This window comes from Gymnoscopelus microlampas (genome assembly GCF_963454915.1).
Source record: "Gymnoscopelus microlampas genome assembly, chromosome: 2".
Lineage (NCBI taxonomy): Eukaryota > Metazoa > Chordata > Actinopteri > Myctophiformes > Myctophidae > Gymnoscopelus > Gymnoscopelus microlampas.
The window spans coordinates 31,527,750-31,549,386 of NC_139939.1; the positions used below are offsets into that span (position 1 = coordinate 31,527,750).

Here is a 21,637-nt window from a genome sequence, read left to right on the forward strand (position 1 = left end):
ATCAACACATAAAGATGTACTATTGACAGATATATTAAAACAGGGGGAAATGTTTGGTGTCGAAGTGTCATAACTTCTAAACGGTGATTTCAAAACGACTGAACAGGGTTACAGCTTCACAGAGTAGTAGTAACAGTAGTTACAGCTTCACAGAGTAGTAGTAACAGTAGTAGGGAGGTTTGTGCGGCATAGTTTTTAGTGTTAACATGTTTCTTTTAGCATTAGCCAAGCCTTCCTGGTTTCCCTCTCAGAAAAAAAGTGTGCGTGTGGGGGGGGCGGGGCGATCAGCCTTTTATGAAGTCTTTGGACACGGCCTCTATGAAATTGGGGGCCGCCATCAGGATGGTGATGGTGCAGATGATGGAGAAGAGGGAGAAGGACACCAGGCACAGCCGATCCACCACGGCCGCGGCGAACTTCCACTCGCTGCAGATGGCCTCGTCCACGTCCTGATCCCGGAAGCGCTTGGCGATGTACTGCACCTCCTCCAGGATGCGGGAGATCTCCGGAACCTGCTCCAGCAGCAAAGTCCTCGCCATCTGCTCGGAGCGGAGGAGGTCGTGCGGGGACGACCCGTTCGTCGTCTGGCTTCCGCCGATCCCCCCGCCGCCGCACATCACCACGCCCGAGTCCGTGCTCGGGGGGAACGCGGGGTTGTCTGTGCCCATGGAATGGTAGCCAAAGTATAGGTTCATGTTCCCGTTGGTTGTGGTGGTGGTGGAGGTGGTCGTTGACTGATTGGACGCCTGGCCTGGAATGGTCGTCATAGGGATGCTGGTGGTGCTGGCGTGGTGCGGGGGAGGGTGACAGTACTTGTAGGCGTTGGTCGAGGCGCCGCCGGAGCCGTTAGCCGGCTTGCGTTCCTCTCCGGGCTTCTTCATGCGGAGAAACCAGGCGCACCAGTTGAGGAGGATGATCCTGACCTGGAGGAAGAGGTGCAAAGGAGGCGGACAGAAAGTCAGAGACAAATACGGATAAAGAAATGCAGTGGTGTAAATTAACTAAGTACATTTACGCAAGTACTGTACTTAAGTACAATTTTGAGGTCATTTTTACTTTACTGGACTATTTTCCAATTGTCAATACTTTTACTTCTACTCCACTACATCTCAGAGGCAAATATTGTACTTTTACTCCACTACAATTATTTGAAAACCTTCGTTACTCGTTACTTTGCAGATATAAATCACTTTACATTTAGCCCTGTTTTATACCTAGGCTATTTGAAAATAGCCGATCTATAAGCTCACTTGTAGATCTGCTACTTTCAAACATTTTTAGTACTTTTAGGTACTTTGGTACTTTAAGTACGTTTTGATACCAATACTTTTGTACCTTTACTCAAGTAAATTTTGAATTCCGGACATTTACTTGTAACAGAGTATTTCTACATTGCAGCATTGATACTTTCACTTAAGTAAAGCATTCGAGTACTTTTTCCACCACTGAAGAAATGGATGAAAAAAGGAGAGAAAGAAATATGGGAATAGAGAAAGAATGTTCAGCATGAGAGAATGATTTCTCTCTTGACTCACATTAACCTCAAGGTAGACTGGATTGCTGGCTCATGTCCAGCGTAAACAAGCACGCACACACCCATGTCAATCATGCCTTGGCTTGGACACAGACAGTGGCAGTTTTGACAGATCACCAGGACAGAGTCACCACACTGACGTGGGATTTCCAAATGACGGCAGATCTAGTGTGTGTGTGTGCATGCCACCAACTGTGAGCATGATGGCATTCTGAGTGCATTCATTTATAGGGCATCTCAGCTTTATTTTACTTTTTTCATTGTATTCGATTTTTTTCCGCACATGTTAGTGTATCACAATACAATACAATTTCTTTATAAAGGAGAATATCTCCTTTAGTCCAATACATCTATGGCAAAACGGAGCAGGAAGAAGACAATTCTTACCTGCCCCCTATTCAAAAAGGAAAAAAATAAAACTAAAACTTGATGATCGGCGCATACCACCAGTACTTACACTGAAATAATAAATAAATAAATAATAAAAAATATAAATAAAAATGAAAAAGAAGGAACAAAAACAAAACAAATTAACAATTAAACAAGAAGAACGAAAAAGTCAAATCTAAATTCAACTCCTATCCTATTCGTCTTTAAATTGTCTAATTAGTTTATTTTTATAATTTGTTAAAAATATTTCTACAACAGTAAAATGTAAAATGAGAGAATTCCCCATTTTAACTCCTATAACTGAAGGGAACATCTGCTTTAGTGTAGTGTAGTCCGTGCATACTGATGCTTATAATACTTATGCTTATATAATGCTTATAATTATAATAATTATAATGCTTATAATTATATATATATATATATATATATATATATATATATATATATATATATATATATATATATATATATATATATATATATATATATATATATATGTTACAATTGTGTGTGTGTGTGTGTGTGTGTGTGTGTGTGTGTGTGTGTGTGTGTGTGTGTGTGTGTGTGTGTGTGTGTGTGTGTGCAAAATCCTACTAGCTACTGTACATTGTTGCACTCACACTAAACGACTAAACTGTACACATAAATAATATAACACAATAAGTTATCAGCTTACCCATTGGGGCATCTTCCCTCCCTGTGGGTCATGATGGTGGAACTGCAGAACCAGGACTGTCACCACCACGGACAGGCCCACGATCATCATGGTACTGGAAAAGTACTGGGCTGAATAAGAACAGAGACACAATGTGAAGATCAAGCTTATCATGGTGTTTTTCTTCAGGACAGTACTGTAGCATCGTTAAGCGCTGCAGTTTACGCTGTCATAACTATTACATAATTAACTGATTGCTATTATTTGAGATAATTGCAATTGTTTTGCATAATCGTCAGAATCATTTCCATTCATATATCGATTCAGCTGTTGCTAAATGTTGTCATAAAAAAACACATTAATTAAATCAATTAAATCGTAAGTCGTAAGTGTAGGGAGGGCATGAAGTGACTAAAGCTTGACTTCCTGATTTTCTACCAAAATACACACACATGCACGCAGGCATGCACACACACACACACACACACACACACACACACACGCACGCACACGATTTTTACATTAATTTACACACGTAAATTATCCGGGTGGGCAAAACTGTCATATTTCAGTATACAATAAAATTTCAACGTATTCAATTAATAAATGACATGAATGAATTTGAAAACCATTTAATTCAATCTTTCATCTATCACTTCCCCTCCGTCTGCAATGTGTTGATGTGTCCGTTCCAATAAAGTGGACTGAGCTAATAGATTCTGGCTCCACATTACACCACAGGGCTGCCAGCTCTCATTGCCTCTCTCCCTTTCTCCTCTGCTCACTTTAATAGTACTTTGTATCACCACCTGCCTTCTCTCTCTCTCTCTCTCTCTCTCTCTCTCTCTCTCTCTCTCTCTCTCTCTCTCTCTCTCTCTCTCTCTCTCTCTCTCAAAGTAAACAACTTCTGAAGGCACAATTCCTTCAGGTCAAACCATAGGCAAGGCCTTACATTGGTTATTAAACTTTTCTTTTTCTAGGTGACTTCTCGCCTCACCAATTACAACCACACAAACACATGGACACAGTAATAAAGGGAGGTTTTTAACACCAGGTGATATTGTGTTGTTATTAGCACAATTAGCATGTCAGAAATGGGGTAAACCTGTGTTTGTTTCTCTGTGACGACAATATTTGTTGTCAGTCAGTGTGTGATTAAAACATCAACCATATCCAGCTGACATCCAGTCATTAAGCCAGCGAGCCAGTCAGTCAGTCAGTCAATCAATCAAGTCAGTCTGAGATCCCCATCCCGGCCTGACCTCTGCTGGGTAATTGATTCTTACTTCCGTAGCCTTCTCTCTCAGACGGATTATAGATTACGACACAATTATCGCGGGTCGGGCGAAGCGGGTCAACCCACGGAAAAAAAAAAGAAACACCAAAACACTCTCTCTCTCTCTCTCTCTGTCTGGGTTGTTGATTTATATATTTTTTTTCGGTACCGGTTGGGCTCCCGTGCGGGGCGGGTTATGAAAAAAACACACCCAGTGTGAAGAGAGTGGTGCCTTTGACAGTGTAACTGGTTGCATCCTTGTGTTGCAATCAGCAACAATATGTTGTCACGTGACACGTGACAACATATTGTCACGTGTCACGTGAAGCTTGACCAATCAGCCGTGCTCAAACATATGGACGGACATACGGACGGACGGACATACGGACACACGGACAAAGTCAAATGTAGGAGTGGTTGGCACCACTCAAAAACCCGACCCGCGCATCACTAACTGTGTAGGATCTTCAATTAAACAACACAGGGTCTAATAACGGCGTTGCTTCCATGTTGATCTTGGACTTCATATCGCCGCTCTGTGACGTCAGTCATCTATTACGTAAGTATGACTCCATTTTTGGTCAAGGTTTTGGCCAGATCCGACCACCACTGACTTCCATTATGAATTGAAAGTAGCATTTTTCAGAAAATATACTCCATATGTAACAAAAAACATTAATGATGCGGGGAGTTACTTTCTTAGCCTAATGGCACTGATCCGTCCAGTGCAATTTGCAAGCTTATCCCTGGACACACACACAAAATACCCATTTGTAGACTGCTCAGCTCCTTGCTATACTTCAATAATTTCAAGCAATTCATCAGTGTTATTACAGTTTAAGGTATATTTCATATTTTTTGGGAGCACCCCGGACAGTTTTTATGCTTGATTCAGTATTTAGATATTTGATATTCATTTTATCAGACATACCCCCTTCCTATACAAACCCATTGTAACTTCAAACTCCATTTTAACCATGTTAGATTCATCAGAAACACACGTCCTTGGTTCTGGTGACTGACATTGTCCTTCTAATACGTGAGGAGAACATGTTTTTTCAATTACTTTTTTCATTTATTTTTTATATTGTTTTTGGAAAATGAAAAAATAATTATTGGAAAATACAATAAAAAGAAATGATTAAATAAATGAAAAAAGTAATCGAAAAACAACGGCCCCTCACGTGTTAGGAGGGCAAATTCCGAGCGGGGGGCCCATATGAGGGCAGATTTTATATGGCCCACCATAAATAATATGGACCATAAATCAAATTCATACATTGAACTTTCTGAGTGTTTTGAAATTAACCTGGGCAGATAGGCCATATCTCAGTAGAATTTGTAAGGATTCTTAACTAACCCCATCCCTCAAAAAATGCAGTTCGCTGGGCTCATTTAAAACAGCCCTAAAAACTCATCTTTCTGGAGGCCATAAGAGGAGGTAGTACCAGTTTCCCGGTAGACAGACGACCCCCCTCCCCTTTTTTTGTATATATATTTTTTTTTTCATGTTTTTTTTATTTTTTGTACATAGTGGTATTTTTTCTCTGTATTTTTATGTTGATATTTGAACTGTTTGGTTGCTACTATATATGTCTATGAAATTAATTCAAGGACCCCAACGGAAACAAGTCCGCAAGGACTTTTTTGGTCGGACCTTTTAGACAAAAGTATTATAAATGTAACTGTGTTGTTTTACATTCTTTTGCCTAATAAAAATGTCAATCAATCAATCAATCAACAGCTTGTTCCTTGTGTTTAATTGTATTTAATTTCAATGTTTTTAGAGAGCTTTTCACACCTGGTTACATTTGACTACAGTGCCAACAAATTACTATTGATATTGAATGGTAGTTATTAAATATAATTGTTATAATGCGATGCATTTGTATGTTATTTTGCTATGGTCCAAAGGTACAGTATGACAGGAGATCTATGGAGTCGGCCCAAATATATTTTCATATTTTCAAATATGGCCCCCTTTGAAAAAAGTTAATAAGGGAGGAATACGGGAGAGCGATTGTTTCCTCAGTCTCAGGTGTACGCTTACCTCGCTTCTTGGACTTATGGGGTAACACGCTGGTATATTCCCCTTTTACACTTGATTGATCAGCAAAACAGCTGAGATTGGGAAGATAAAAGCTGAGCGAGTTGACCCGAAGGTTACTCCACAGTGCAGAAGAAAATCTCTGCTGTATTGGATGCACCTTGGGTTGGGCAACTCATTCAGAGTTTCCAGGAGGTGGAACGCCACTCATAGTCAAAACAAATCTGAGAACTCCAAGACTTTCTACCGGCTGCTGCATGAGCATTGTGCAAAGTACTTTTTGCTCCTCGACAAGCAAATTATGAATTGAGACACCCTTCGGTTATTAGAATAAACTACATCCCATTGCTACAAAAGCTCTGTGATTGGATAGTTCGTTGTTAGGCCAACCGACTGCCCAATGAGACTATAAACACCACAGCCTGGAGTGACAATTGCCATGCAGTTGGCTAGTTTGTTGTTGGGCCAACTGGCTGACAAATGCTGTAACTTCAACAGTCGGTGACTCACGTTTGTGTGTGTATAGGGCTGACCCTGTTGGCAGTCCAGCCAAGGAAAATGCACACTGAACCTAGCAGTTCTTGTTTGCGCAGGCCTTAGATACAGCCTTGTATCTAATTGATTTACAACACCCTATCAAGGAATAAAGACCACCGCTCATGAAAGGTCCTTTACCCTTGTTTCATTTTACATAATTATTCAATATGTTCAGTCATTCTTAACCCATTAAAACCCGGAAAGCATCTGTGCCATTTTAGATTTTTGCGTTGGCTATTCAAAAATAGCAGATATACAAGCTCACAGTGCATGACTTCGTGCCGTGTTGCGAGCTTGTATATCTGCTATTTTTGAACATTTTTGAAAAATCTTCAAAGTGTGAGAACTGCTGATTTAGAAGGCATTTGTAGAATCGGCCTCAGTTACGAGTTAACATCAGTAAAACGTAGGTTCCACATCAGGTTACCAGATGGATATTAATTCAGCTGATTGGAAAAACAAGTGCAGTGCATCTTACCTATGAGAGGAACGGAGTCTGAGGTGGCGGGCATGATTTCTGCTACCAGCAACATGAAGACTGTCAGCGACAGCAGCACTGTTATGCCTGGAGGCAGATAGGAAGAGAATGGTGTGTGTGTGTGTGTGTGTGTGTGTGTGTGTGTGTGGGGGGGGGGGGGGGTTGCGATACAATCAACAACTGGGTTTTAGGAATAATATTATTTTCAGAAAATTCATTCAGTCTTTCTTCATTGTGTCATACCTAAAGGCATTTTGGAACAATCTGGCATTTTGTCTGGGCGATTACATTGCCATGCTTACACCAGGGTTTTTATTCATCTGGTAATGAATAGAACCTAACACACACACTAATTCACAGCCATAATGTCAACATTAGCATAGAGCAATGAAACATAAATGGGTTCACAATAGTTCTGGGATTTAGTGTGCATACATTGCCACGGCGGAGATTGGAGAACAGAGATAAATGTGTCTCTACAGTACATGCAGACTGGTCAGGTTTCATTATTCCTCTGTCTGTGTTAACACATACTGTATGTGTGTCTGTCTAGATGACTGTAGTATACTGTCTGAATATCAAACATAATCACACAGCGACCATTTTGCTCTTACTGCGTACTCAGATGTGGGAAACCGAAACAGTGGGGACCATATTGCAATATCAAAACATTGCAATGTTGCAGAAAGATATCGAATATCGGGCCCAGCCTACTTCATCTGTTCTATATATATATGTTTTGTGTTTATCAGCTGCAAAATAAAATCCTCAGAGTTGATTGAACCATTTGTAGCTCAGAGTATACAAATGTAACCAGAAGGGTCCATTTTGTTCCATTCGTACACTCTCAAGAGTTTAATTGACTTTTACAGTGTATAAAAGCTCTGCCCCAGTGGTTCTCAAAGTGGAGTCCGGGGACCCCCAGGGGTCATTGGAAGGGTTCCAGGGGGTCCCCGGCTAAATGAGTTAAAATAGCATTAAAACAAGTTTTACCACTTTAACCTTATAAACAGTATATCGGCTATTTGAAAATAGCAGATTGGTCTTGTAGATCTGCTATTTTCAAAACATATTGGAACATTTTTGTGTTTTTTCAACACAAATCTTGTAACGGGGCTGGGGGGTCCCTGGCACAAAATATTACCAGATGGGGGTCCGCAGCCAAATATATATTAACCATTGTATAAATGGGTTAAATATATATTAACCCATTGTAACCCATTTCTTGGGCTATTCAAAAATAGCAGATATACAAGCTCCCGAGTGCCGTGCTATGAGCTTGTAGATCAGCTATTTTTAAAAAATCTTGAACTTTTGGCAAATCTTTGAATACATATTTTTTTAAAGCGAACAATTGTAACTCAAATCTTTGCTTCTAGGGGGTCCCTGGAACAAAATATTTGACAAATGTTAAAAATATATATATTCAAAGATTAGCGATTCACGATTTTCAAAAAAAAATAGCCAAAGAAATCTCATGAAAAGGTTTGAAAGAACCCAGTGCTTTATTCATACCCAGTGAGATCTTCTCCCCGGAGTCCGCAGGCAGCAGGAACACCAGCATGGCCAGGCCAGAGATGAGCACACAGGGGATGAGCAGGTTGAGGGCATAGTACAGCGTCCGCCGCCGCATGGTGACCGTGAACGTCACGTCAGGGTACGGCTCCTTGCAGCAGTCGTAGTACAGCTCGTTACGCTTGGAGGGAACACCTGATGGAAGAGAGAGAGAGAGAGAGACGTATGAATGAGTGGCCAAATACATATAATTTTGGGGGGTCCTTGACATGAAAAGGTTTGAGAGCCACTGATATAGCAACATAAGTGTTTCAGAAAACTGTTAGGATTTTAGAAGACATGTGTAGAATCGGCCTCAGGTCTTAAAGGACGACTTCACCACTTTTCAACATATCTTCATATAATAGGTCCTCACTAATGCTCATGATAAAATGGTAACATTTTTTCCTAATCAGTCTGTGTCTCAGAGGAGGGCTGTAGACAGTTCAGCAACCCGTCTACCAGTGACATCATCGATGGGGAATCCAAGCTAATAGAAACTGCAGGCTTTGTATTCCTGGAAAGTTGCAATGCAATAATAGATCCCATTGTTCTCGCCTTAATAAAAATCTGAATCATTTTTTTTAAATCTTTTTGGAAAAAAAAAATCCTGCCTAACGATGATGTCACTGGTAGACGGGTTTCTGGACTGTCCACAGCCCTCCTATGAGACACAGACCAAGTAGATTTTTTTTAAATAATTTTATCATGAGCATTAGTGAGGACCTATTATATGAAGATATGTTGAAAAGTGGTGAAGTCGTCCTTTTATGGGTTAACACTGAGGATTTTACTGTGTACTGAGGAGCGTGCTAAAATTGAAAAGTGCCCAGCTGGAACCAGTTAGATGACTGATTTCCCATGACTTCACTTTCAAAACACCTCAAATCCAATTTGCCAATTAGAATAGAGGAGGATCTAATATGGATTCATATCGTATAGTTGAGTGGTCTGGACCAATGCTTTGAGCCATGGAATCAGAGTAGTAAAGTAGGATGAGGAACATTTCATTTTCTAACTCAGAGAGTCAGCAAAATGCAAGAAGACAATCACAAATAGATGCAATTATGTCACAATTGTGTCATCTTCTATTTCTTCAAGTAAAGACAAAATGACATAACTTTTCAATCGACATTTTTCCCTTACTGGCATCTGAAATAGAGCAACTCTGATGGAATAAATTCTCTTTCCTAGTCCTATGGCCTAGCCTGCTGTGGCTCAGGTGGTAGAGCTAACAGAAGATTCCCGGTTCAATACCTGGCTATCCCTGGCTTAGTGTTCAAGTGTCCTTGAGCAAGACACTGAACCCCTAACTGCAACTGATGAGCAGGTTGGTGCCTTGCATGGTTTCCTCTGCTGTTGTTGCGTGAATGTGTGTGTGTGAATGTAATGCACATTGTAAAGTGCTTAGGATAAAGGTGCTATAAATGCAACACTCACCATTAAGTCATAAGCAATACTGTGCACTATTAATTTAACTTAGATGGGTCCATTTGATTACATTTGTACACCCAAATCGATACATTAACACAGAGGAAGTTACTGTGTGGCCATTGTAAAAGTCAAACCCGGTTTCTCCTTGGCATAAAATATCCTGTACACGTTAAGGGTACAGGGACCTGTTTTAGTATAATAAATCAGTCAAAGTTGTCAATTTGAACAGTTACCTCCACTATTCTTGCACCTCAACACTGCCACTCCTTAAAGCAGTGGTTCTCAACCAGTGGTCCGTGGACCACCAGTGGTCCTTGAGGGGGTTCCAGGTGGTCCCCAGCTACATGATGGAGAGTTAGTAACGAAATGGACTCTTATAGATCTTTAACTATTGAGTGTGTACAATTAAATTAAATTAAATTACATTTGACTCTTGAGTTAAATTATTGTTAAACATCTGCATTACTTAATTAAATAGTTGTTATTTTGATCAACGTTTGCCTGTTATATCTCCTAATGGTACCACACAAATACAGCATGGAAATGTGGACAAAATCCAACAACAACAAAATATTCAAAGTTTGGGGTCTGAGAATCTCATCAAAATGGTGGTTTGTGGCTCAAATGTCAAATAAATGATGGACCTTGATATGAAAAGGGTTGAAAACCACTGCCTTAGAGTACTTTGTATTAGGCCAGATTTGGCTACAATCTCCTGCCCAGCAACCTGGTTTCCACATGCAAACGCTGTGCACAGGTTGATAGATCATCAGTGGTTGTTTCTGAATGTTTCCTTTCCCATTAGAGGTGAAAATACTCTGAACCAGGTATACTCTTAATATCAAGGATGCCTGTAAACTGTGTAAAGCTATTCACTGCCCCCACCTACAGTAGGTCAGTGGGATAACCTCTCTATGATCCTACTGCCCAAATATAGACCACTTATTAAGAGGGACAAACCGGTAACAATAAACAGTCACTGTTTGGCCAGAGGGGGCTGAGTCAGGACTGCTACGCTAGTACTACAGAGATGTATGCGTCCTCAGTGCTTCTCTATATGAACATTTGTAACTGTTACTTCAAAGAAGTTCATGTGTATATACCTGAATCAGAAACCCTGGATGAGTAATGATGTCGGTCTGCTGCTGAAGGCCCGCAACTCTGCATTTAGAGCTACTACTATGATACTAGCACAACCAGGTCAAATCTCAAAACAAACAAACAAACACGTGACAAATGGAGGACATCTTCCTACTAAACAACCTACCCGCACCTGTGGCAAGGAATTCAATTTACAAATTTACAATTTAGGCGTTTAGCAGACACTATTTATCCAGAGCGAATAAATAAATACATCTGTATATTGAAACTATACAAACTATAGGATGCCAGGTCAACAAACGAACCTGGCATCAGTCTAAATAGCTTCTAAATTACAAGGGATAGAATATAGAATACAGGCAGTAACCAACTACTGTACAAGAGCCCACACAACTGCCCTGTGGTCAATGACGCCTCACTCCATGATGATCAGATGACTACGTATCCACCCTGCTGTCCACCTCTCAGGTCAGGTCTTCCCTAAGTAGAACAAGTACACACAAAGCGGCCGGCCCTGACAGCACACCAGGCAGGGTGATCAGGTTGCCGACCAGTTGGCAGGGGTGCTAATTAGCATCTGTCGCTGGACCTACAGTATTGACAGCCCCTACATGCCTAGAAACCAGCGTGATCTAATATGAGAGTGACGACACTAGCGTTGACTCCCATTGTAAGAATGGAATGCGGAAATGCTCTCAATGAGGAAGTTCCAATGTTTGGAACTACTGTACAGCCCATAGTGGCGAGATGAAAGCATAACATAACTCTCGTAACTCTCTCTCTCTATGGCTCTGCTAAAAACAACCACGTTATCCCTGTGCCCAAACAATCATAAATAAGCTGTCTGAACCATTACTGTACTGTACTGTGCTCTCACTCATATCATGAAGTGCTTTGAGAGACTTGTGCCGTACCACACCAAAGCCACCATCCCCTTACTCGACCCACATCAGTGGATTGATAGGCGTATCAATCCAACAGGTCGACCGAGCATGCCATCTCCACAGCGCTTAATACTGCACCGTCCCTGACCAGAAGGCCCTGCAGCAGGTAGTGAAAGCTGCTGAGCGCTCAATCGGCATCCAGCTACTGTACCTGCCATTAACTCTTTGAATGCCAATGACGAGATTTCTCGTCATATTTTGCCAATGACGAGAATGACGTGATTTTGTGTTTTCAGTGGTTTTATGCTAGATGGCGCTGTTCGCTAACACATGTGTCACAATTTGACTCCCAGTGAAGCAATGAAGAAGCAAATCACGTGATCGCAAAAAGAACATCCACATTCACTTCCATGTTAATGTATTTGGAGAAAATGCTTCTGAAACCACATTCAACTGCCCACAACTATGGAATGGATTATCGAGGTGGCACACTTCTTTTAATCCGATTCTACGAGACCCCCCTACGTCTTTTAAAGCAATCGGCGGGTGGATCGTTGTGAAGAATAATATTCAATGATTTTTCAAAGGTTAGTGAAAACACTCGCTGGCAGTGGCTTAGCAAACAATGTTTTATGTCTTTCAGTCAAAGAGTTAAGGACGTCTACAAGAAACGCTGTGTGTGGAGTGACAACATAATCTTCTACACCATCCACCTTTCAACCTCCTGCCGTGTGGGAAACAGTATCAGTGTCTCCGGTCCAGAACCAAAAGGCTTAGAAAGCTCAAGTTTGTAACATGACATACATTTTAAATGAAATTGTTACATTGAAACACAGTGGCTGTGGGTTCTAAACCACCGTGGTGCAACCTACATGTGTTCGGGGGAGGGAAGCCGGGCGGGGGGATATTGGCAATTTGCACGTACTCCTACGGGCTGGGGCGGCACCTGTCAGAAAGGAGTGTTGGGCGGGAGGAGTAGTACGAAGGCTCTACGTCCTCCTGGTGGGGGCTCCTCACTGGCAGGTGAGCCAGTAGGATACGACAGCAGTGACAACACAGAAATGTGTGAGGGGAGGAATTCATTGGCATAATGACTAAATTGGGGACAACAAGGGAGTAAAAAATAATTGGCTACTCTAAATAAAATAAAAAATGAAACACTGGCACACATCACACAGTCTAAATGTCTGCATGTTTTTAATTCAGTCTGAGCAGAAGCAGGGATAAAACATATACCCACCACCGCCGGGGATACAAATGAATGACCAAAGCGGGAAGATATCAAGCATCAAACAGATCCCCCACCGCCACACCCACACATCCACAGTAAATCGAACACTGGGTTTAGTAAATACAGCTGATAGAGTGGTACTGACATCACATCTTCACTTAAACATCCAATTTGCCCCATTGTCCATCCAGAACTCAGTCTTAACTACTGTACAGTGTCTATCGCCACTGATTAATACCAGAATGGCTGTTGTTCTGGCCTCATCCAATCTGTCTTGCTGAGGGATTTACTGCACTAATTAAATCTGTCTAATGTCACAGTATGTAACAGAAAGCAATATCACCTGAGACCTTGGACTGGTGAAAGTAAAGTAAAAAAAAGGAAAAAAAAAATCTTCCCCTCTTTCTCTGTCACTTCCTTTTTATCACTTTTCCTCTGTGCCTTGCCTGCCTTTTCTCTCTCTGTACTGTGTGTGCGTGTCTTTTAATATAATCTAAGCACGTCTTTGATAGATTACACAATAACTCCAAAGCACACCATAAATAGTATTAGCATTTGCTTGATTAAAGAGCTCTAACTATGAGTGTGTGTGAGAGAGAGAGAGAGAGAGAGAGAGAGAGAGAGAGAGAGAGAGAAGAATATAGTGAAGGAGAGAGCCACTTCTGTGACTTTGCATGAACCTGAGCTGTCCTGAATTCAGTTTGGGCGTCATTAACTAATCTCTAATCAATTTGTGCAGTGATTCTCTGCATAGTGTTGGCCTCTAATTGGCATTTAATTTTCATAGTAGATCATCTCATTCTAGTTGATGTGAAATGACGCAGAACCCCTTTCAGTCTCCCTTGAGTGAATGGTGAGTAATGTCACAGCCTGCAGAGATTTCATTTGATCCCTTTTAAATTGAGTCACATCAAAGCTTATTGTAATACTGATAGCTGCATGCTCATAATTGCTTTTGAACCACAGCATGTATATTCTGGGGGGGGGGGGGGGGGGGCATTTGGCAAAAATACCAGATCTACAAGCTCACAACGCGTCGCAACGTGACTGGCTATTTTTGGCAAAGCAATTTGGTGTAAACGGAAAAAAGTGGTCCAATACAGTAACTCAGGTCCGTTTTAACAAGTCTTGAGGGTTTAAGTGGTTAATTTGTTATATTACCGACCTTCAATATTCCTCTCTCTGTCAATCAATGTCTTCTTTACTTCTCTCTATGTGTGTGTGCGCGCATGTGTGTGTGTGTGTGTGTGTGTGTGTGTGTGTGTGTGTGTGTGTGTGTGTGTGTGTGTGTGTGTGTGTGTGTGTGTGTGTGTGTGTATGTGTGTGTGTTGGCAGAAGGATGTTTTTAGTCACCATGACTGTGTGTGTTTCTGGCCTGCTTGGCGCCCGGCTGTACCCGAGGTAAGTGAACCGTCCCAGGGCCAGCTGTCACCACACAGAGCCCTGGTCCACTTTTGCAGACAGCTGGGTACATTTTAATGTGTGCTGCGCTATGCGCCTGTCTGCACGCGCGTGTGTGTGTGTGTGTGTGTGTGTGTCCACACGCTGCTGGCCTCAGGTTGACACCTAAATGTGAATTAGAGATGATTTGAGTCCTCGCTACCACATGGAGAGACGTATGTGTGTGAACTGTGAATATGTGTTGGGGGAAAAACAATGTCAATAGAAGGAGTACAATAAATAACTTGCTGGGCACAGTTTGGTAACATTCAGTTACCTCTAACCTGCATGGTTGTAAACCTATCAATGCCATGGCAGAAATTGTTCTGTTGCATGTTCTCCAAAAAACATGCAGAAATCCTGGTCTCTATACTGCCTCTCCCTGGTCAGCCGGGGCGTCTGATGGAAGGGAAAGGAACTGGTTGGAATAACGTGTTCCTTCCACACGCTACGTCCTACCGGGGAAACTCCCGCCTGTCAGGTGATAAGAAGCGGCCTGCTCACTTCTCATGCATTGAAGGAAGCATGAGCTCAGTTCGGGGCTTTCCCTTGGCTGGCAGAGGGAGAGTAGCGCCCAGGATTACAGTTTAGGCAATGATGAAACAAAAAAAAGTCACAAGTAGGGTAATCTGGTAGAGGTAACGTGCAAATGAATGCTGTACGAGTTAAATGATTCATAAACATGGACAAACTATGAAAAAAACATGTTAACATATTAAATGTGCTTGTGTAATTAGACGCTACATTGTGAGTGTTAGGTTTGACTTCTTATTTATAAGGCACACGTTACACGTAGATTCCTGAGGCTCCATATGGCAGTGGGACCACTGGGCTACCTCTAGCACCACTTGACCAGGATCAATAGACACGACAGAGTCAGTGGGAACCGCATATTAACACGGACACATGAGAGCCTCGACACCTGCTCGTGTTGCGTTCTAAAGGACATTGATTGGTTGTCTGCACTCCAGGGGATGTGACATGAAAAGGGCTTATAGGGGATGTGGGATAAATCACTACTCGTGTCTCTGTGGGTTTCGTCTCCACAATTCTCCCTCCCTCTCCCTCTTTCTCTCTTTCATCACAGAACACGTCGCGTTTGAGGGTTGTGTTAGATGAGTGTTTGAGGTTGCATGAAAGAGGTGTTACACTTAACAAATCTGACGTACAGAGATTCCATTATCAAGTCCCACCAGGAACTGAATTCTGTGAACAGCTGAAAACATTGAGCCGTGTTGACCGACTCCTGTATTTTGTCCACATCATGGCATTAGCTCATAGGCCTACACAATGCATCCACTCCTGCATAGTTAGGCCTCCACAGAGGTCAATGTTCACCTTAACACATCCACCGCCAAGGGCTAATCTCATAATGTACTCACCACTGCCAAGGTTTTATTGTTGTTTTTTGTTTTTTTCAAGTCGCCATAGGCCCCGTTAAAATCCTTTAGAATCCGCGATGGACTGTTTGTAAACAACCTGCACATGTTGCTTCGTCTTTTAGTCCAGACCGCGAGTCAAACGGAGCCGCCATGTTTGAGTTCTGACCGTTTATGTTAACATGGGAAATGCGAGGAGGAAAAACTACACAGGTTTTATAATGGTTTTAGTGTCCCACTTAGAATGGAGGCCGACGGGAAACAAAAAACGGGATATTACTTCCGGGTCACTTCCGGTGGTGTTACACTGAAAATGGTCCCCCTAGAAAATTGAAAAAAAAAAAAAAAAAAAAAAAACGAAAAAAAGGAAAAAACACCCGCACCGTAGGACTACGGTTTCGGCGCTTAACAGTTGGATTTAACGGACCGTAGGACTACGTTCTTGGCGGTTAATGTGTTAAAGGAATAGTTCCAACAAATTACTTATTGTCTCCACCAGGCCTAAAGGCATGGCGAGAGTATGTTTTACCCCCTGTCCGTCCGTCCGTCATTCTGTCTGTGTACAGCTAATCTCTGGCACTGTTGGCTTGATCGTGCCGAAACTGTGCACACGCACTCCCTGGATGCCAGAGCAGAACCTCTGACAGTACTCCTACAGATTTTGTCCAAAGATCCCGCAAATCGGTACACAGTATCTCTATCATTAAACGAAACGTGTCTTTCAGATTTTTCATATTCCATCCTGATTGGCTAAAATTGCCTTCCAAAGTTTGCAGGAGTGCTCCGTTTTGAACAAAATGCCTCAAATCATGAACACAGCATGCAATTTCCGTGAAACTTTGCACACACATTCCCACCTGACCTGGCCGAGACCTGTGCTCCGAGGAGCACTTGTTCTAGTTTATAGTGGGATCACAGTTAGTGTCTCTTTCTATAGGGCTATGTTATGTCTTCAGTTATTGTTGGCGGTCATGACAGCCAGTTCCCATCTGATGTCATGTGTGAGTTCAGACTGCTTCAGACCGTACTGAATAACAGCTAGCTTGCATAACATCTTCAGATTAGGATTTAAATCTAAGATATACAGCTCATCAGATGTGTTGACTCCTCCAAAGAGGATGATACGTTCTCCCACCATGCAACACTCCATCCAAGTTAAGCCCAAAGGGGCTTTCCCTTTGGGCTTAACCTTCTTCCATGAGAAGGTCTGTGGATTGAATTTCCACAGATCATTGAAGATCTGGTTTGAGTTTTTGCCACCAAATATGTACAGCTCTCCATTGTAGGCAAAGGCTGAATGAGCACAGCGTCTTTTTGGAAGAAGCTGTGCAGACGGTGTGCTCAGCCATAAGTTGGTCTCTGTGTCAAACACTCTGATGTTGTTGTGGCAGTCACCCTGGCCATAGCCCCCGAATACAAACATCTTTGTACCGATGATGGTGGCAGAGTGAGCGTGATGTGGTGAAACAGGTGGTGGAGTGTCTCTGGTGTTAATTAAAGACCAGACCATTGTGGTGATGTCCAACTTGTAGATGTCATTAGTGCTTCTACCCATCAGGGTGATTCCTCCATAAATATACATGACATTCCTCAATACACAGGCTGAGTGGTATCCCCTCTCCCCTGGAACAGTACCAGAGATATTGGGTTTGGACCATCTGTGGTTGTCAACATCAAATGAATAAAGCACGTTACAGTAAGGATATCCCCCCCAGATGTAGACAATATCTTCTACCAGAATAGCTGTGTGGCCCCCCTCCACGCAGGGACCCCCAAGGTGATGTTCGCCTCCTCCATTTGTCTCTGGGGTCACCTTCCTCCAGCGTAGAGACACTGTGTTGAAGATCCAGACATCAATCCGATCACTGTTGTTCCAATTCTTACATCCATCGTATCCTCCAAATGAGTACAGCTTGTGTCCGACTACCACAGCAGCTGGGGAGAAAAACCCATGTCCTCCTTTCAGATGTATCGTCCAGTGAAACATTTCACACACCAGCACCACCGTGAATCAGTGCAACTAATTTAGAGGAGAGGTTGACAGAAGGCAGGGCAGGTTCTTCCCAGAAGTTGCTGAATGGTGTTGTGTTGGAAAATACAGTAACGACATTTAAAAGGACAATTACATCTGATGTAATGATGATGTTGTGATGTCATTGCGTGATGACATCATTATATGGAATAGCTAATGACGTTACTCAACCCGAATGGATATTTTAGCTAAATCTATGATCATAATGTCAGTACTATGACATCAGTAATCCATATTTGGGCATAATGTGATACAGACTATCTGTGTGAATTAATGACTCCTCTGACATGAAGGAGAATTATAATGTAGCGTTGTGATGCTGAGCTGGCATTAGGACCATGCTTATTGTCTCCGCCAGGCCGAAGGCATGGTGGAGAGTATGTTTTCGTTTGATTTTCGTTAGTTCCACCAAGCTAACATTGGTCAAGCGTCACGTGACAATATGTTGAAAGGGTGTGCTTTGATTGGCTAGCGAGACGCATGACGAAATACATACCTATAAATAGGTGAATCACTTCGAAACATTGCACTGCATGTTTCGAAGTGACATCAGTGCCGTCAGCCAAGCTAACATTTAGTCAGGAGATATTAGCAGAAAAAGTTCCAATCTAGGAATAAATTCCTTACCAAAAATCCTGCTGCTGGCGGAGACTTGTGCTCAGGTGTTGTGATGTATTTCATATAAATGTAATTTCAGTAATGCATTGAAGCTGGTATTGAGGCGGTACTAAAAGAGGCGGTACTAAAAGAGTATTTGTAGTAGTAGTTAAGTAAGTATTGTTACTCAATGTATTTACTTGAAAGTGTTTTTAATGACTTTATTAGCTTTAAAGTTTTTTTTACAGATTTTTAAGTATTTTTACTGTTTTTATCAACTTTTAGGTATTTGTAGTGTTTTTATCAACTTTTAGGTATTTGTAGTGTTTTCATCAATCTTTAAGTATTTTTACTATTTTTTTTCAACTTTTCAGTACTTTTAAGTATTTTTACTCATGTTGAGTACTCTTAAGTATTTTTGCTCAAGGTATTTGAGTATTCTCTCCGTCCCTCTCTCTCTCTCTCTCCCCATCTCCCTATTTTCACAACGCATCGCGACGCATTGAGAGCTTGTAGATGGGCTATTTTCAATTGATTGCAACCTTTATTGTGAAGGAACGACCGGAAGTGCTAAGCTATTCAATTGCGTGTGACATAACACTGTGAGTCGTGACATTGTGTCACAGAAACCCACCAAAGTCCCCAAAATAACACTGTTCAACGGGCTAATTAGTTAGCATTGATGACATTGACCACACTAACGTTCATACAGGTTGTTGATAAGATGTTTAACGTAGCCGTTTGAGTGACGACAGCTGCGTTGTGTAACATTAACGTTAGCCGCATGCTAACGCTACCCGTGGCTTAGCTCCACACTGACGGCCCATTATAGGCAGCTGTTGGCTTAAACCCAACTAACGGCAACACAGTATTGGACATAAGCATTCACATACATGCTTTAGACAGTATTAGCAACAACCGGTAGTTTGTTTACATGGCGCGGGACGTCGCGGGTGGCAGCGCGCCGACATCCGTCGGGCGGCGCGGCGATGTTGGGGTAAAGGCCCCACTCCCAGGCGAGGCTTATGCTTGCGCTAGGCCGCGACTTCCGCGGGGCCGCTGCCTCGTCTCCTTCGTGTCTTGTGACATTTGTAATGGACAGAAATGTAAGTTGGGCTTGTTTGTGTGAGAATATTACCACATTGGTTCGAAATGTGTGCTTATTTCAGCATTTAGGTTAGGAGGTAACTGTGCGTGAGCTGTGTGAAGCGAGCGAGCTGCTGATTTCAATGGCGGCCGCGGCGTGTGGAATTGTAGACAGTCAGAGAGTGGGCGGGGTCTCGGTGTTGCCATGTCGGCGTACTGTAAGCGCTGTAGGGCCAATGTTGGTGGTATAGGGTTCGTTTGGTTTGGCCTCGTTTTCATAGACCTCGTTGCTTGGAATTGTAGACAGTCAGAGAGTGGGCGGGGTCTCGCTGTTGCCATGTCGGCGTACTGTAAGCGCTGTAGGGCCAATGTTGGTGGTATAGGGTTCGTTTGGTTTGGCCTCGTTTTCATAGACCTCGTTGCTTGTTTCTCTCGCGAAACCTGGCAACACGACGCATGCGCAGTTTGATCGGAGACCCAGGACCCCATCCACCCACCGTCAGGTTACTAGAATTATAGTAGGATTGCAATGTGACTGACACTTTGTTCATAAACATACAGACACACATGCACTAATCTGAGCTCCCAGAAGTTTTCGCCGGCGCGGCGAGGAACTTCTGGGCCAGAGCCCTGGGATTTGTGGGCGGGATGTAATTTACGCTCTGAATCTGAGCGGACACGCCTCTTACCGGTCTGGAGCTGTGCAACTCGTCTAAAAGGTCCGACGAGAGGCAAACAGCAGTACACAACAATGGCGGTCGAAATTTCTCAAGGGGAAATTGCTTCCCGTCGATCCTATTTAGATGCAACACCCACTGCATGTGGATCCCGCCCCCTTTTCTTCATTGGCTGTTGATTTGAATCACAACGCAGTGGCCGCGCCCCCGCTGTCCAAACTCCGAGGCAATGCCTCCCAGACTACACATGCACTTACTGTGTACTCTCACTCTCTCTCTCTCACACTCACTCACTCACTCACTCACTCACTCACTCACTCACTCACTCACTCACTCACTCACTCACTCACTCACTCACTGATGCTACTGTAGGCTACTGTTAGTTAATTTACAGTACATTAATAAAACACAGCATGGTCATGTTTTATGTGACCTTTTATCGTCGCTGTTGGGCAATCAATCTCTGTGTTTAATCGTTTTATGTTTTGTCGTAAATTAATGTCCTACTTTGTCATATAAGAATGTCACGCAAAAAGCAGCACATATAGACGACCTTCACACGTCGTGAGCTTGTAGATCAGCGATTTTCAAAAAGTTAAACGTAGCAAATGAAAAGTGTTAACAAGAGCTGTGACTAAATAATAACTGCATTGGAACAGTTTCTTTTTTTCTATTTCCTGAAAAGTAACGTTTTGGACATGCAAGGCTTCCATGTGACAATGTATCTCATCTACTACTTGTCCCTGTTTTAACAGTTGCTAAAGAGCTGTTAAAGGATATAGATCAATTGAATTCTGAATATTACATTAAATGCATGCTAATACGTCAAAATACCACAATATCTAGGAATTAGAATCTACTCACTGTTCGAAAATGTGTAAGGAAAACCTTACTAGCCTCATGCATAATATCAGAGATTACCATGACAATGGAGTTCCTTGAAGGCTTCCTTACAGGGAAGAATGAATGCAGGGGATACAAATGTTCTTCAATTACATTTTCTGTTCTTTATGCTCCCACTAATATGCTAATATCCAAATTCAGATGGCACAAGAAGCATGCTAAATACAACTGACTACATTTCAAAGCCAAAAGCAATTAGGATTGCCCTTTACACCAAGGTCTTTATTACAGCTTCCTTCAGATGAGGGCTGTAGATACGGTCAGAGTCAAAAGTAACTCATATACTGTAGGCTTCAAGACAATATTCTTTGAGACACACATATGGTTATTTGGCGGTGTGGTCAAATCAAACCATTGTCTTGGAGATGCAAACAACACAGGTATCAGCACGTATACAGTACT

At 42.3% G+C, this 21,637-nt stretch overlaps 1 protein-coding gene across 1 annotated transcript in view; it reads right to left on the minus strand.

Moving 5' to 3' along the window:
* Positions 1 to 284: 284 nt before the first annotated feature.
* LOC311054868 (neuronal acetylcholine receptor subunit alpha-7-like) overlaps positions 285 to 21,637 on the minus strand; it is a gene marked incomplete at both ends in the record, with an annotated part of 71,174 nt that continues 49,821 nt past the window's right edge. The window contains 4 exons of the mRNA XM_084070865.1: positions 285 to 923; positions 2,601 to 2,710; positions 6,918 to 7,004; positions 8,433 to 8,627. Coding sequence (XP_083926991.1) covers positions 285 to 923; positions 2,601 to 2,710; positions 6,918 to 7,004; positions 8,433 to 8,627 — 1,031 coding nt within the window. The remainder of the gene's footprint in view (positions 924 to 2,600; positions 2,711 to 6,917; positions 7,005 to 8,432; positions 8,628 to 21,637) is intronic.